Genomic DNA, 14,511 nt, shown 5'->3' with positions numbered 1-14,511 from the left:
CGTGCTATTACTGAGACCAACATTCCTTGAGCCGGGGATTTATGCTCTGGAAACTCCTCCATTTACCTTTGAAAACTCACAGTGTAGATGGTCTTAACGACACTACTTTGTCAACACCTTAGGTGCTCCCCTCCAGTTCAGAGACTTAGCCACAGCCTTCCTAATGATGCTTTTTCATCCTGACTCCATAACCACCAATTGGAAGGATGACAGGGTTGTCCTCATTCATTCTCTGGGCAGAGACTTGCAAACGGGGTTGTCATCCCTCTAGGATAATGGGAGTCAGACTGGATCTGAGCTGAGACTCTCCTTGATGGACACCTGTGCACAGTTCAGAGTCAACACATGGGGAATTCTTATACCCCTGCGTGGCAGGGAGGTCCTTGGACAGATCTGGCTAGTGATGTATGCCTGAAACCTGATCGCGCCTTAGTAATGCCGACAGAATAGTAACTGACAGGAGAAGGGCTTGGAACATTAATGTGCAATGCATATTGTACCTTGCTATTAAAAAATGCAATTTAGAAGAAAAATCAGACCCTAGAAATTTGTGCACATAATGGGGGCAACAAAAATATTCCACGAAACATCATGCCGCAGGGGACTTCTGGGGAAGATGTCAGAGTAGCAGGATCCTAGTATACTTATTGTGATGAGCATTAAGTAATGTACAGAATTGCTGAATCACTGTATTGCACACCTGAAATTAATATAACACGTGTATGTTAATTATCCTGGAATTACAATTTTTAAAAATCATGCCACAAAAGAAATGTGGGTTTTTACAGTGATAAACTTGACAGAATTACTACAGTTACCATTTTGAAATACATTACTCTTAGTATACATTTTTAAGTGTTAAGCTTCATGCTAAAAGACATGTTAAGAATGTAGTTTTTAGTTTTACAATTTAAATGGCAGAAATGTCTTTTAAATGTTTATTTTTAAGTCTATGTCAGAATTTAAAGTAGTCTGAATAAATGGCCAATTCTTGGTATAGTTCTATACAAATGAATTTCACATGATGTGAATAACTTACTTTCATAAAGCATTTCAATAAATTCCAGAGTTGGTTCTTCATGTGTCAATCTTCAAAGTTTCTAAATTTATATCTAAAAATACTATGGTCATATTTTATAAAAAGGATTTGGCATATTCACAATTTCAAAATGTCACAAACAAAATATTACTGACTAAGTGGTTTTTCAGAATTTGGAAACCATCTTTGAAGATAAATTCACAGATTTTTAAAGCTTCAATTTGATTTTGCAAAAATGCAGTAAGGACAATCCAGCTTAACAAGTTATCCTTAAAATTCAGTTCCCAAGGCAACAATCATAGGTCCCTGTACACTGCTTAAAAAAAAATCATTTTATAAATTTAGTTACTGTATCATCAAAGGCAAGAGTTAAATATAACTGCCTTACTTTTATCTCCTTTTATCAGACCTTTTGAACAGGCCAACTTTTTTTTTTTTTTTAATGGACTAATACCGGATCCCTAGTCTGCTGTCCATTAAGCACAAGAAGGTTAAAGGCAGACAAACTTCCAATTTCCGAAGCGGCTGCCTGAGAATCTAGCCTACCGCATGTGTGTTAAAAGCAAACCAGGATCCAGCCCGCGTAACAGCAAATCTCCTTACAACTTATTCCTTCTAACTTTGTAACTTATGCAATAAAGCAAAAAGGAAAGAGCTCTTACCTGCACATTTCACTCCCTGAGCGATAAGACCCCACATGAAATTGGCACAGTATTCACACCAGTGTGGCCCTCTGAATGTATGGACCTGAAAAAGAGTAGTGCGTGACAAAGCGGCCAGAGGGGAAACACATGGACGAGGAGATTGTTTTCTGTCAAAGCACTCAAATACAAGCCATGGTTAGCACTGGAGAGGCACGTTACGGTTACATTTAGAAAACCCTTGAGTGGAACCTACAAACAGTTAAGATTTCTTTCAGAGCTTGATTTCCTCTTTGTTTAAGAAATGGTGACAAATCAGACCAATATTCTGTGATTTACTTTGGAAAACCATTTCTACTGCGGTTTTCCAAATGGTCCCCTTCAGCTGTAAGCTGCCTCATCTACGTGTTCTACAAATCCTGGCGCTTTCCAAGTGCTAATGCATGAAGGAGGATAAGGAACAACGTAGAGTGTGTTTGGGTCCCATAAGGATTTTGTCAGGTGACCCCCATTCCGTTATCTGTGACCACAGTTAGGGCCACAGATGGTGAAGGTGATACTGAATCATCAAAAAGGGCCAATTTCTGTTCAAAATGATTTGATATTTACTGTGTTAGTTAAGGGAAAAAACGTATTTTAGAAATTGCAGAAGCTACAGTTAATCAGAAACCCTGAGTATAGTAATTAGGCACGTGTCATTCCAGCCGCAAAAATGTTTTGCTGCATTTGATTCCTTTATCCTTAAGAAAGGAATCTCCAAAGAAAGGGTTTAAATGCTAAGATACTTCTAGACTTTATGTATAAGAGAAGCCATTCTAGCTTAACTCAGATGAAAACGTACTGGTAGAAAAGAGAAACAAGGACTCCAAACCCCAGAATAAGAGAAAACAAATCTGGAATATTATCAATAACACTCAGATTTCCGAGCACATATTGGCTGAAAATGCTCCCAAGAAATAAAAAAGAGGGAGAGGGAACAAGCAAGTCACTGATCTGTATTTCAAAGTACACTGACTTGAGATCATGTCTTACATGTATGAGTTCCTCCTGCAGAAGACAGGAATGTAAGAGGGTGAAAATCACTAAGGGTGATGATTTGGCTCCAACATAAATACCTATTGCAAATAACAAAACTCACCACTAAGATTGTCATTTTTGCTACTGTTCTATTAATGTATCAGATAGGTCTTAGAAACCAGGTAAATGATTTTTAAGATAATATATAGAACATTTCTTCAAATTTAAGATGCTATTGAATACAAGACTTATAATGAACATAAGGCACATATATTCCATTTAGAAAAACCAAGCCAAGTAAATTATGACAAACCATTGATTAGAAGATAAGTCCCAATTCCAGAGATGTTAAAATGGGAAAAAAAAAGCATATATCAGAATCGGAGAGAAAAGGTATATCAGAATTCAATAATACTGGCCAAAATAGCCATAAAGCTGTCATGGAAACTTGGTTTTGGTTCCTTCCAAGTAGGTATGTGCCTGTGAGTCTGGTCACCGCCACATGAGCTTGAGCACAGAACATGTTGATTTTGAAAAGCAGGCCATAATCTCGCCTATGTCTTTTAAGGAAAAGCATCAGGAATGCAGACACGGTTGCTTCTGGATTGCTAATGATGCTCAGTGCCTGTAAACTGAAAGCATTTCCTAGGGTTTCTGAAGCAGAGCCCAAGATCAACATTCAGATAGTCTGTGAGGTCTTTGTGTTCGTCTGTGTTCCTCCGAGTGAATAAAACCGGATAAAGGATGCAATCTTGCTTTGCTTTGAGGGGAAGGAGTGAAACAGCACTGATTTGTATTTAAAAAGTTGCATAATCATGAAATAGCTACAGAATCACGATGTTAGTTTTAGGGAAAGTCTTTGGGATACCAACTGGCTTAAATGTTCCTGGATCTCGGATACTCCAGTATCACTTGACTTGGTGAGGTTAATAAACATGGACTAGAAGTGTAGAGGAAGTAAGTTCCAGTCCTGTACTGCCAGTTATCTCATGATACAGGATCTCGAAGTTACATTTGGGAGAGCAAAAACAGAGTAGATGGTGGGAAATAACTTAAAATCGGGCTCATGGCAAACAGCACGGAATAATGACAGGTTATGGCACAACCAATTCTCTTCCTCACCGTCACAAAAGCAGCAGTGAAAGTGGCATCTGGAAAATCTTGGGACATTTCTTCACATTATATATTGAAGGATATATATTCTTCACTATATATAATGAAGGAAAGGTTCAAAATGTCTGAGCAGGCTGGCTCTCTAACTAAAGGACCACACTTATATCTCAGAAAGCAATCTTTAGGAAATTATTATTTACACATTTCCTTCTTGGATGGTGTTTTACAAAGGCATCCTGAGCCGCGTGGGGCTGGTGTTGTTTTCTTGTTGTTTAAACCACTTGGAAGGTAGCTTATACAGCTCTCCAGGTTCTAGAAAGAGCATGGAAGCACCAGAAGCTAACTAAACTTCTATTTGTGTAACAGGGTTGAACTGGACTTCCTTTTGAATATTTATATCTAAAATTCGTACATCTTAAATTTTGTTTTATGACCTCTAGGACTCCACGACAAGGGACTGTATCTGTAAAAATTGAAATATTACATCCTTTTTGTCTTTTTCATTCCCCTTAGAGGTCATCAAAACGGTCATTTTTATTCATTCATGAACATTTTTAAAGTGATGACATATACAAAGATAAAAAGGATACTGGCTCAAGGAATTCACTATAGGTTTCTCCCATTAAATACAGTGTGAAAATGCTCCAGAGAAAGTGCGAGGGAAGCTGGGGGAGGGGCACTGCTCAGGCTTAACGTGTTGGGTGACCTGTGGGGCAGGACTGGGGTGTTCGTGTTGGAGGGATTGCATTAGGAAATGTATTCCGGGGGCACCTGGGTGGCTCAGTTGGTTAAATGTCTGACTTCGGCTCAGGTCATGATCTCATGGTTCATGGGTTCAAGCCCCACGTCGGGCTCTGAGCTGACCGCTTGGAGCCTGCTTCAGATTCCATGTCCTCCTCTCTCTCTGTCCTCCCTCGCTTGTGCTATCTCTCTCAAAAATAGACATTAAAAAAAAAAAAAAAAAAAAGGTGTTCCAAGGAAATCAACGCCACCCAGCTTGAACCAAACAATGGGATGTTTAGAGAATTAAAAGGAAGTTCAGCATGGGCACAGGTGGGGATGACTGCATGGCAGGGTCGAGAGAGGCAGTCAGGGCCTTTTCCATGCCTACAGATTCATACTTTGCCCAGTGAGCCATGCAGGGCCACTGAAGATTTCGAAGGTGAGTGACACAGTGAGATGGGCAAGGCTGGCAGAAATCAGGTAGGAGGCTACATGTGGCAGTAGTCCAGGTGACAGATGGTGTGGGCTGGAACTCAGGCAGCGGTAAGAGAAAGGGGTGAAGGACTAATGTGGGAGGCAGAATCAACAGGCCTTGGTAACCAACTGAATCAGAGGCACAGGAGAGGGGAAGAGGGCGTTAACAGAGGGAAACAAAAGCAGAACAGGTTTGGAGATGAGGGGGGAGGGCAATGGCAGATTGAAGGCTTCTGGAAAAGAGGAGGCAGCTGACAGAGTAAGGATCCCGAAGGTATCAAATGGACGTAGGATCCAGGGCAGAGGGATTAGCTTTGAATAAGAGGAAAATTATTTTTCCCATCCTCTGAGTTGGGAAAAGGGAAGGAGGGCAGTGGAGGGCTGTGCAGGAGTGATGGGGCCTGAAAGCCAGAAGGCTAAGGGAGTTCACAGCCTATAGTCTCTGCATTAAAACAGAAGTTTAGTTACTGAGCAAATGAGGAGTTTGGTGGAAGGGGGGACAGGAACTGGATTTAGCCAGAAGTTCCGAGAAGCAAGTTCCTTTCCCGGATGACACTAAAGTCCCGGAGTAAATGTCAAGCACATTGAAGAAAAAGTGAGAAATATTTTTGCAAGGGTGAATGTGCTCTACAGGTTTTGCTTTTACATGAAGTTTCACATAATCAGTGACGTTTAATTTATATCCTAATTTTTTACCAATCCTTAAGAAAAAGATACCTTAAAAAACTAATTGCACAAGTTATGCAACTTAGAGTGGTATGACAAAGAGCTATTCCATCCAGCACAATGGAAGCGGGCTGTTCCTGCAGACAAGGCCCTAGGGTTCTGACACCTGCAGATGACTGTGTTCAATAGATACGGTTGTGTTATGATTACCTGCCTTAAAATGACTGAATCAGAATGTATTCAAAATACAATCATTAAAAGGTCAAAAGTTGCACCTTGGGGATTTTTTCTGCTTAGGAGGACACTAAGAAAGAAGTGGGACAGATCTGGGAGAAGGGAGGGCTGGACCAGTTCTCAAGGGGTCCAGGCGCTCGGCCCGAAGGCCCACATTATACCAGATGGCAACTTTTGTCTGGAATGCCCTATAATATAGAAGATACCGCTTAGGGATCAGCAGCTGGTCGGCATTTGGGGAATCAGAATTATTGATGTCTTTACAGCAGAAACCACTAGCAGACGATGATTAAGTGACGTTTTCATAGGATTTTTATTCTAAATGGCTCCAGATTCTTATATTTCCGAATGAGAAATGAGTTTGAGTTTCTTCTCATTCTCCAAGGCTGTTGTGTCAGCTCTTTCTCCTCCTCCTTGCCCCCCTCATCCCTTTTCCTATTTGCTGATTCTTAGCTGCGAATGGGGTAACCTGATGAGAACTTTGCTAGCACTGGATGTAAATCAAGAACATATGTCATCTATATTCCTTTTGAAGGCCTTTTATTTTTTTAAGCTTATTTCTTTTGAGAGAGAGTGCGAGAGAGAGAAAGAGGGAGACACCCAAGCCCTGACGTGGGGCTCAATCTCACAAACTGTGAGAACATGACCTGAGCTGAACTCAAGAGTTGGACGCTTCAGTGACTGAGTCGCCCAGGCATCCCTGAAGCCTTTTAAAAGAAAAACACAAACTTCTGGTTTCTTGTCTGTGTTTCTTGTAGGTTGATGGACAGTGGTCTTGAGATGAATGAGGTATTAATAGCGTCTTACTTTATTCTATGACATCCACTAATCTTTAGTTACTGTTTCTGCTGTTTACCCTGTGACCTTAATGACAAACACTGGCTTTATAAGATGGGAAACTGACCAGACTATTTCTTTCTTAGAGTTATTTGAACAAATCACTTATTATTTTCCAAAAAGAAAAAAGGATTCCTTTGGGGAGAGTGTTTTGGTAAAATAATCCAAGAGAGCAGTCAGCATCGGTGTGTAACATGATCAGGGAGGTCAAGGATGGTCCGGAGAAAAGCAACCTTGTGACACAGTACATGGCATGAATCATATCTTCATGAACAAAGGGCACTGCAACTAGTTTTAAGGTTCTTTTCTCTTCTGCAACTGGAAAAAAATGCAACTTTATGGCCATGACATTTGAGATTGCTTTTCACCTGTGAACAACTCCCTTCATGTTAACACCACTGACATCATTTAGAAACAGAGATGAAGGACCGAGTTAATTAGTGGATCCCAAAAGTCTGTCACAGAGAAGGCATGATCAGGACCAGGCTGAGAAGGGCAGACAGGAAGGGAGGGAGGTGGGTTACTGAGGGGCCCACGTGGCATAGGCTAAGGGTCGCGTGCCTCCTGGATACGGGCCTAGGTAAAAACTGAAGTTCTTCTCAATTGGGCCTACTGTTATACTGCCCACACCCCGGCTTCTGTAAGAAACCCAGCGCATGTTCTCCTCAGGTTTCCGACATTTGCATCCAATTTGAATGTCAGTAATAGAAAGAGAGGAAAAGAAATCTATGCTATGGGAAGAGACAGAAAATTTCAGCCTATCTTCATCACCCCTTCCAAGTCATAACACTCCCTCTAGAAATAAGCCTGAATGCAAACAGTCACCGAGTATGCCTGCAAAGCCTGCTGCAAATGTAAACTATGTTGGAGGCGATAAAAACATTTGGGGAAATGAAATTTTGCTTTGGGGGAAGGGGACTGACATTTGGGGAGGCTCTGGTGAGTCAGCTGTGCAGCCTGTACTGGGTGATGAAGGGAGAGAACAGATGATCAAAATCAAAACAAAAAGCAATGTAGGTAGATAGGCAGCTGAGCAGGAAAGGCTTTTTCTCCAACCCCCCACCCCCATTTTTATCTTTAGGGCAACCAGAACATAGTCTTTGAAGTAACCACTTTTAGCCTCACCAAGATGCCTTAATTTTGATCCTAATATTTGAAACTTAGAATTTTGATCCTCATTTTGCCACTTCAGTTAAAGTATTGTGATTTACACCATTAAGTCATGAGCAGAGCGTGTGTAGCATTGGCCATGAGCATTAGCAACAAATCTATAAAACTGTGTAGGGGCTCCCTGCAAAACAAAACAAAACGGAACAAAAAACAGTGGGGAGTGGGTACTCAAAACAGGAGTATCTTTAGTATCAAGGCAACACCTTCTTATCACCTCGTTAAATCTAGTCAGAACTACTAGTGGCCTCAAATTCTTTCGGAAAAGTCTGGAGCAGTAAGGTTTGGGCACCCACTGCCCACGGCAGGCAGATGCGCGGAGGCGCTGGACGACCTGTGAAGGGGCGCACGTGCTAACGGCTTCTGTAACTCGCTGACTGAGCGGCACACGCATAATCTCACAAGACTTAACACAGTCCGAAGCATCATTTTGGAGCAGATGACCCATGACAGAACATCAGTGACCTAATGTTTCAAGAGTGAAAAGACACTGTTCAAAATTGAGGGAGATACAAAGTCTGCTAGACCTACGCTGGCCAGACCACGAGTAAGTGATGTCCCCTTGAACATGAGGAATAAGAGTAGGAAAAACAGTGCTATACTGTCAGACTACAGTAATCTAGTCTTACTTTACTAGTAGGGCAATATGATAATGTGATAATAATATAATGGGTTCCTCATCATACAAAATATTATACAATAAAAATGGTTTTTATCGATTGGTGTCTAAAATGGCACCTTAAGTGTACAGAACAAGAACAAATTCTTATCAATTCCACTCATATAATCCATTTCCCCCCAATTCTACGCAGGCCTTCTTCCAAGGGTTTAGATTTCCTTATGGCTTCCTTAATGATCCACTAGTCCTCACCCCACCTCCCAAATCAACACTATCTCAGTGAGGGAGAAATATCTCTAAAACCATAGCTGAGTTAATTGTGGTGTAGACAAGTGAACTTACTTAGAATCACACACAACCATATTAAGGCTCGAACATACACACAGTGTCTTGTGTCCATGTTCTGTTCTCAGCTGCCAGAGAGGCTACTTAACACAGAGCCAACAATTTGAAACCTAGGAATCAGGCAGTAGAAATTATCAAAGCTGTCAACGCATTCCATTTATTTATTTACTTTTAGTAGGTTACAAGGTACAGAGTATGTAATAAATAACATAAAGATAAATACAACCAGTAATTTTAAAACACTTTGTTTCAAAATATGAGTGTTTAAGATATTAGAAAATCCATGATTTTAATGTAGACTTTTTTTTTTAAGTTTTAGAAGCCAATCTCTTTTTAATTTCTTTTTTTTCCCTCTTTCCATAGAAGCTTTAATGAGAACTCTACCTCTAAACTGAATCATGGTTAAAGTTTAAAACTGTCAAATGTCATAACCTAAAACACTTCACTTTTGAAGCTGAGTTTCATTCCTTGGATGAATAAGTTTGCATTCAAATATCAGTAGTAAAAAATCAACACTGTGAATCAGTACTTCAAAACATCAGTCTCCTAAAGTTATATGATGAAGGTTTGATAGGAAAATAAATACATTGGTTGTGCAATAAAAATCACTTACAATCCAGAGCCGAGTGACAGATAATCTCTACACACACATTTTAGATAGGTAAACTGAACACCAAGAGACAAAGTAGCCTCAGTCCAATCCACATTATCTTATGACCCACAATTCCTTGAAGCCAAGACTGTCCCGCATATAACCAGGTTTCAACTTCTCCTTGGCTTAGTTGTTAAGAATGTCATCTGAAGTTTACTGTTAACATACATTATATTATGAATGGAGGTATTCCTATCATATATCAGGAAAAAGGTTAGAATAAAATGCACAAGAAATTATTAAACTGTAGTTAAAAACTTTTTTAAAACTCTAGTGAAAGAGAGTCAAATGTTCTTCATTGTTTTTCTTCTATTTCATGGGTTACTGCTCTTTAATATTTCTTTCCTTCTATTACTTGGTTTAATTGGGTCTTTTTCTAGTTTTAGGCAAAAGCTTATTAATTCATTGATTTAAGGCCTTTCTTTCCTAAAATAAGCATTTAGTGGTACAGATTTCACTGTAAGCACTATTTTAGCTATATTCCACAAATTTTGATTTGCTGTATTTTTCTAACGTCTCTTCTGATTTAATTCATGAGTTATTTAGCAATAAACTGTTTAATTTCTAAACATGTGGGAAATTTTTCAGGTATCTGTTAGTTTGAATTTAATTCTGTTGTGGCAAAAGGATATACTTTGTATGATTTCAATCTATTTACATTTGCTGACACCTGTTTTATGGGCCAGAATATTGTCTATCTTGGTGAATCTTTCATGTTCACTTGAATAGTATATGCATTCTGTTGCTGAGTAGATAGAATATGTCTGTAAATATCAATTAGGCCAAACTGATACTGTTGTTCAAGCCTTCTATCTCATTAATTTTCTATTCTATATTCTATCATTAAGAAAGAAGTTTCTACCATTGAGAAATCCACAGTCTACAATTGCGGATTTGTCTATCTCACTTTTTAGTTGTTGCTTTATGTATTTTGAACTTCTGTTATTAGGTGAATATAAATTTTAAATTATGTTTTCTTGATGAATTTTACCCTCTCTACTCCCAATATTCCTTGTTCTGAAAACAACTATATTTATTTAACATAAATATAGCCACTCTAATTTTCCTTGAATTACTGTCTACACGGTATCTCTTTTTCTTTTGACCCTTCTGGGTCTTTATACTTAAAGTGGGTTTCTGTGGATAGCATATAGTTGGATTTTGCCTTTTTATCCAATCTGACAACCTCTGCCTTTTAGTGGAGTGTTTGGGCTATTTCCATTTAAGGGAACTGTCAATATGATCTGGTTTAAAATCTGCCATCTTGCTTGTGTTTTCTATATATTCCATTTGTTCTTTTGTTCCTTTTTCTCTCTTCTTCCATACTTTTGAATAAATTGTATATTTTTATGAATCCCTTTTATCTCCACTATTAGCTTATAATTTTATTTTTTAGAGTTTGCTCTAAGGTCTATAATACATCTTTAACTTCTCAGTCTACCTTCAAACAATATTAAACCACTTCATGTATAGCGTAAGAATCTTACAACATTAATTCCACTTTCCTCACCCTATATGTATGTTATGCTATTGTCGTCATTTATTTGTATAAACTACATAATATTATTATATATATATAATTATATATAATTATTATATATTATTGTTATATAATAATTATATATAATTATATAATATTATTATTATATATAATTATATTATTATATAATATATATATTGTTATATATATCTCAGTTATATATCTGTTATATATTATATATTGTTATATAATAATTATATATAATTATATTATTATTATATATAATTATATTATTATATAATAATATATAATATAATTATATTATTATATAATAATATATAATTATATATTATTATTACATAATTATTACAGTGTCTTTATCTTTAAATTTTTTTTTTTCAACGTTTTTTATTTATTTTTGGGACAGAGAGAGACAGAGCATGAATGGGGGAGGGGCAGAGAGAGAGGGAGACACAGAATCGGAAACAGGCTCCAGGCTCCGAGCCATCAGCCCAGAGCCTGATGCGGGGCTCGAACTCACGGACCGCGAGATCGTGACCTGGCTGAAGTCGGACGCTTAACCGACTGCGCCACCCAGGCGCCCCTACAGTGTCTTTATCTTAAAGACACTGAAAGGAAAAAAAACATCTTTTACATTTACCCACATGTTTACCACTTCTGGCATTCTTTTGTATTGATCTAATTTTCCACCTGGTATTATTTTCCTTTTGTCCTGAAGAACTTTTTTTTTTTAAATTTTTAATGTTTATTTATTTTTGAGATAGAGAGAGACAGAGCATGAACAGGGGAGGGTCAGAGAGAGAGGGAGACACAGAATCGGAAACAGGCTCCAGGCTCCGAGCCATCAGCCCAGAGCCTGACGCGGGGCTCGAACTCACGGACCGCGAGATCGTGACCTGGCTGAAGTCGGACGCTTAACCGACTGCGCCACCCAGGCGCCCCTACAGTGTCTTTATCTTAAAGACACTGAAAGGAAAAAAAACATCTTTTACATTTACCCACATGTTTACCACTTCTGGCATTCTTTTGTATTGATCTAATTTTCCACCTGGTATTATTTTCCTTTTGTCCTGAAGAACTTTTTTTTTTTTAATTTTTAATGTTTATTTATTTATTTATTTATTTTTTTTTTTTTAATTTTTTTTTTTTCAACGTTTTTTATTTATTTTTGGGACAGAGAGAGACAGAGCATGAACGGGGGAGGGGCAGAGAGAGAATGTTTATTTATTTTTGAGATAGAGAGAGACAGAGCATGAACAGGGGAGGGTCAGAGAGAGAGGGAGACACAGAATCTGAAATAGGCTCCAGGCTCCGAGCTGTCAGCACAGAGCCCGACGCAGGGCTCGAATTCACAGACCATGAGATCATGACCTGAGCCGAAGTCGGAAGCTCAACCGACTGAGCCACACAGGCGTCCCTGAAAAACTTCCTTTAATATTACTGCAGTACAGGTTTTCTGGTGATAAATTTACTCAGCTTTTCTTTGTTTAAAAAACAAATATTTTTATTTTGTCTTCATTTTTAAAAGGTATTTTGTGTTGGATATAGAGATCTGTATTTTTTTAGTTGTTGAGGACATTGAGGATGTCACTCTATTGTTTTGCATAGTTTCTGATGAGAACTCTGTTGTCACTATTTTGTCATTTATATGTAAAATGTATTTTCCTCCCCATCTCCCCTCCTGCCTTTTATAAAACTTTGTAAAATACGTAAGAGTACCAGTGACAAAGGAAAATAATTTGTTTCTTCTGTTGACATATTTCCTTACATTGAAATGACCTTTAAAGATGTTAATAAACAGCAGTGTAAAAATCATTTCTCTTCTTTTTTAAAAAAATGTACACTGGATTTCTGTGTATGAGTGTGCACATGTAAGATCCTATAAAGCCATAGAATTATAAACACATTATGAAGCTGGAATGTGAAAATAAAATTCAAGAGAAACTGAATACATGTTTAATTTCTAAACCCCAGAGACTTCCTTCCCCTACACATTTTGATATCATATGGGAGGGATGAACAGGCTGAGGTAGAGTGTCACTTTAGGAATAAAACTTTTCTTTCCCATAGCCTGTGTTTTCTCCTCTCTGCTGCTCTTACGATTTTCTCTTTAGCATTGGTTTTCAGCAATTTGATTATGATGCGCCATGGTGTTTTCTTCACATATTTTTTTCTATTTGTAGTTCACTTGTAGTCCTTGGGTTTTCATCAAAATTACTATATCTTCAAAATTATTATATCTTCAAATAATTGTACTGTCCCCTGGGCCCTCACCACTGTTCCTTCTGATTCTAATTACACTTTGAAGTTAGAAGGCTTGATATTGTCACTGATGCTATGTTATTTTATTTTATTATTATTTTTTTTAGTTCTTTCTGGGAGCACCTAGGTGGCTCAGTGGTTAAGCGTCCAACTTCTGCTCAGGTCACAGTCTTGTGGTTCGTGAGTTCGAGTCCCTGCATGGGACTTTGCACTGACAGTGCAGAGCCTGCTTGGGATTCTCTCTTTCTCTCTCTCTGCCCCTCCCCCACTTACACACACACACACTCACTCTCTCTCTCTCTCTCTCTCTCTCAAAATAAAGTTAAAAAGAAAGTATTCTTCCTGGGGCACCTAAGTGGCTCAGTCGGTTAAGCATCCGACTTCGGCTCAAGTCATCTCACAATTCATGGGTTCAAGCCCCGTATTGGGCTCTGTGCTGACAGCTCAGAACCTGGAGCCTGCTGCAGATTCTGTGACTCCCTCTCTCTCTGCCCCTCCCCAGCTCGCACTCTCTTTTTCTCTCAAAAATAAAATAAACATTAAAAAATTTTTTAAGAAAGTATTCTTCCTTATATAAAAATATTCTTTCTGCCCTTCATTGTGGGTATTTTCTTTTGGTTCACTATTTTTTTCTTCTTTGATGCCTAATATGCATTAATACCATCCAATATGTTTTTCATTTCAGACATTTTATATATATATATATATATATATATATATATATATGTATGTATATATATATGTGTATATATATGTACGTATAAATGTGTGTGTGTGTGTGTGTGTGTATATATATATATATATATATTTTTTTTTTTTTTTTTTTTTTTTTTTTTTAAGTAATTTCTACACCCAATGTGGGGCTTGAACTCACAACCCCGAGATCAAGAGTAGCATGCTTCATGGACTGAACCAGCCAGGTGCTCCCATTTCAGATACATTTTTAATCTCTAGCTTCAATTTCTTTCCTCACTGCTGCCTCTAGTCTATTGCTAATTCAGTCATGCTACTAAGATGATAATGCTTTGAGGACTTTTAAACGATGTCTCATGCATTACCATGTTTTTCTACTCCTGCTGCAGGACAAAACTCTTCTCAGCCCTGAGTGCATTTCAGAAATTGTCCAGCCTATTGCTTTCTGGTTTTGTTTTTAAATATTCTCCTCCTTTCACACATATGTAGATAAGTACTTGCGTTAAGAGTCGAGAAGATCCCAATGCA

General features: G+C 38.2%; 1 protein-coding gene across 3 annotated transcripts in view; it reads right to left on the bottom strand.

Annotated features, from left to right (window-relative positions):
* CHN1 (chimerin 1) overlaps positions 1–14,511 on the bottom strand; it is a 202,340-nt gene that overhangs the window by 21,216 nt on the left and 166,613 nt on the right. For all 3 annotated transcript variants that reach the window (XM_019460115.2, XM_019460132.2, XM_019460145.2), the window contains one exon: positions 1,702–1,786. In XM_019460115.2, the coding sequence (XP_019315660.1) occupies positions 1,702–1,786 (85 nt within the window). The remainder of the gene's footprint in view (positions 1–1,701; positions 1,787–14,511) is intronic.

Source organism: Panthera pardus, unplaced genomic scaffold (genome assembly GCF_024362965.1).
Source record: "Panthera pardus isolate Hobbes unplaced genomic scaffold, ASM2436296v1 HiC_scaffold_10, whole genome shotgun sequence".
Lineage (NCBI taxonomy): Eukaryota > Metazoa > Chordata > Mammalia > Carnivora > Felidae > Panthera > Panthera pardus.
This window is presented reverse-complemented; position numbering and strand designations above follow the sequence as displayed.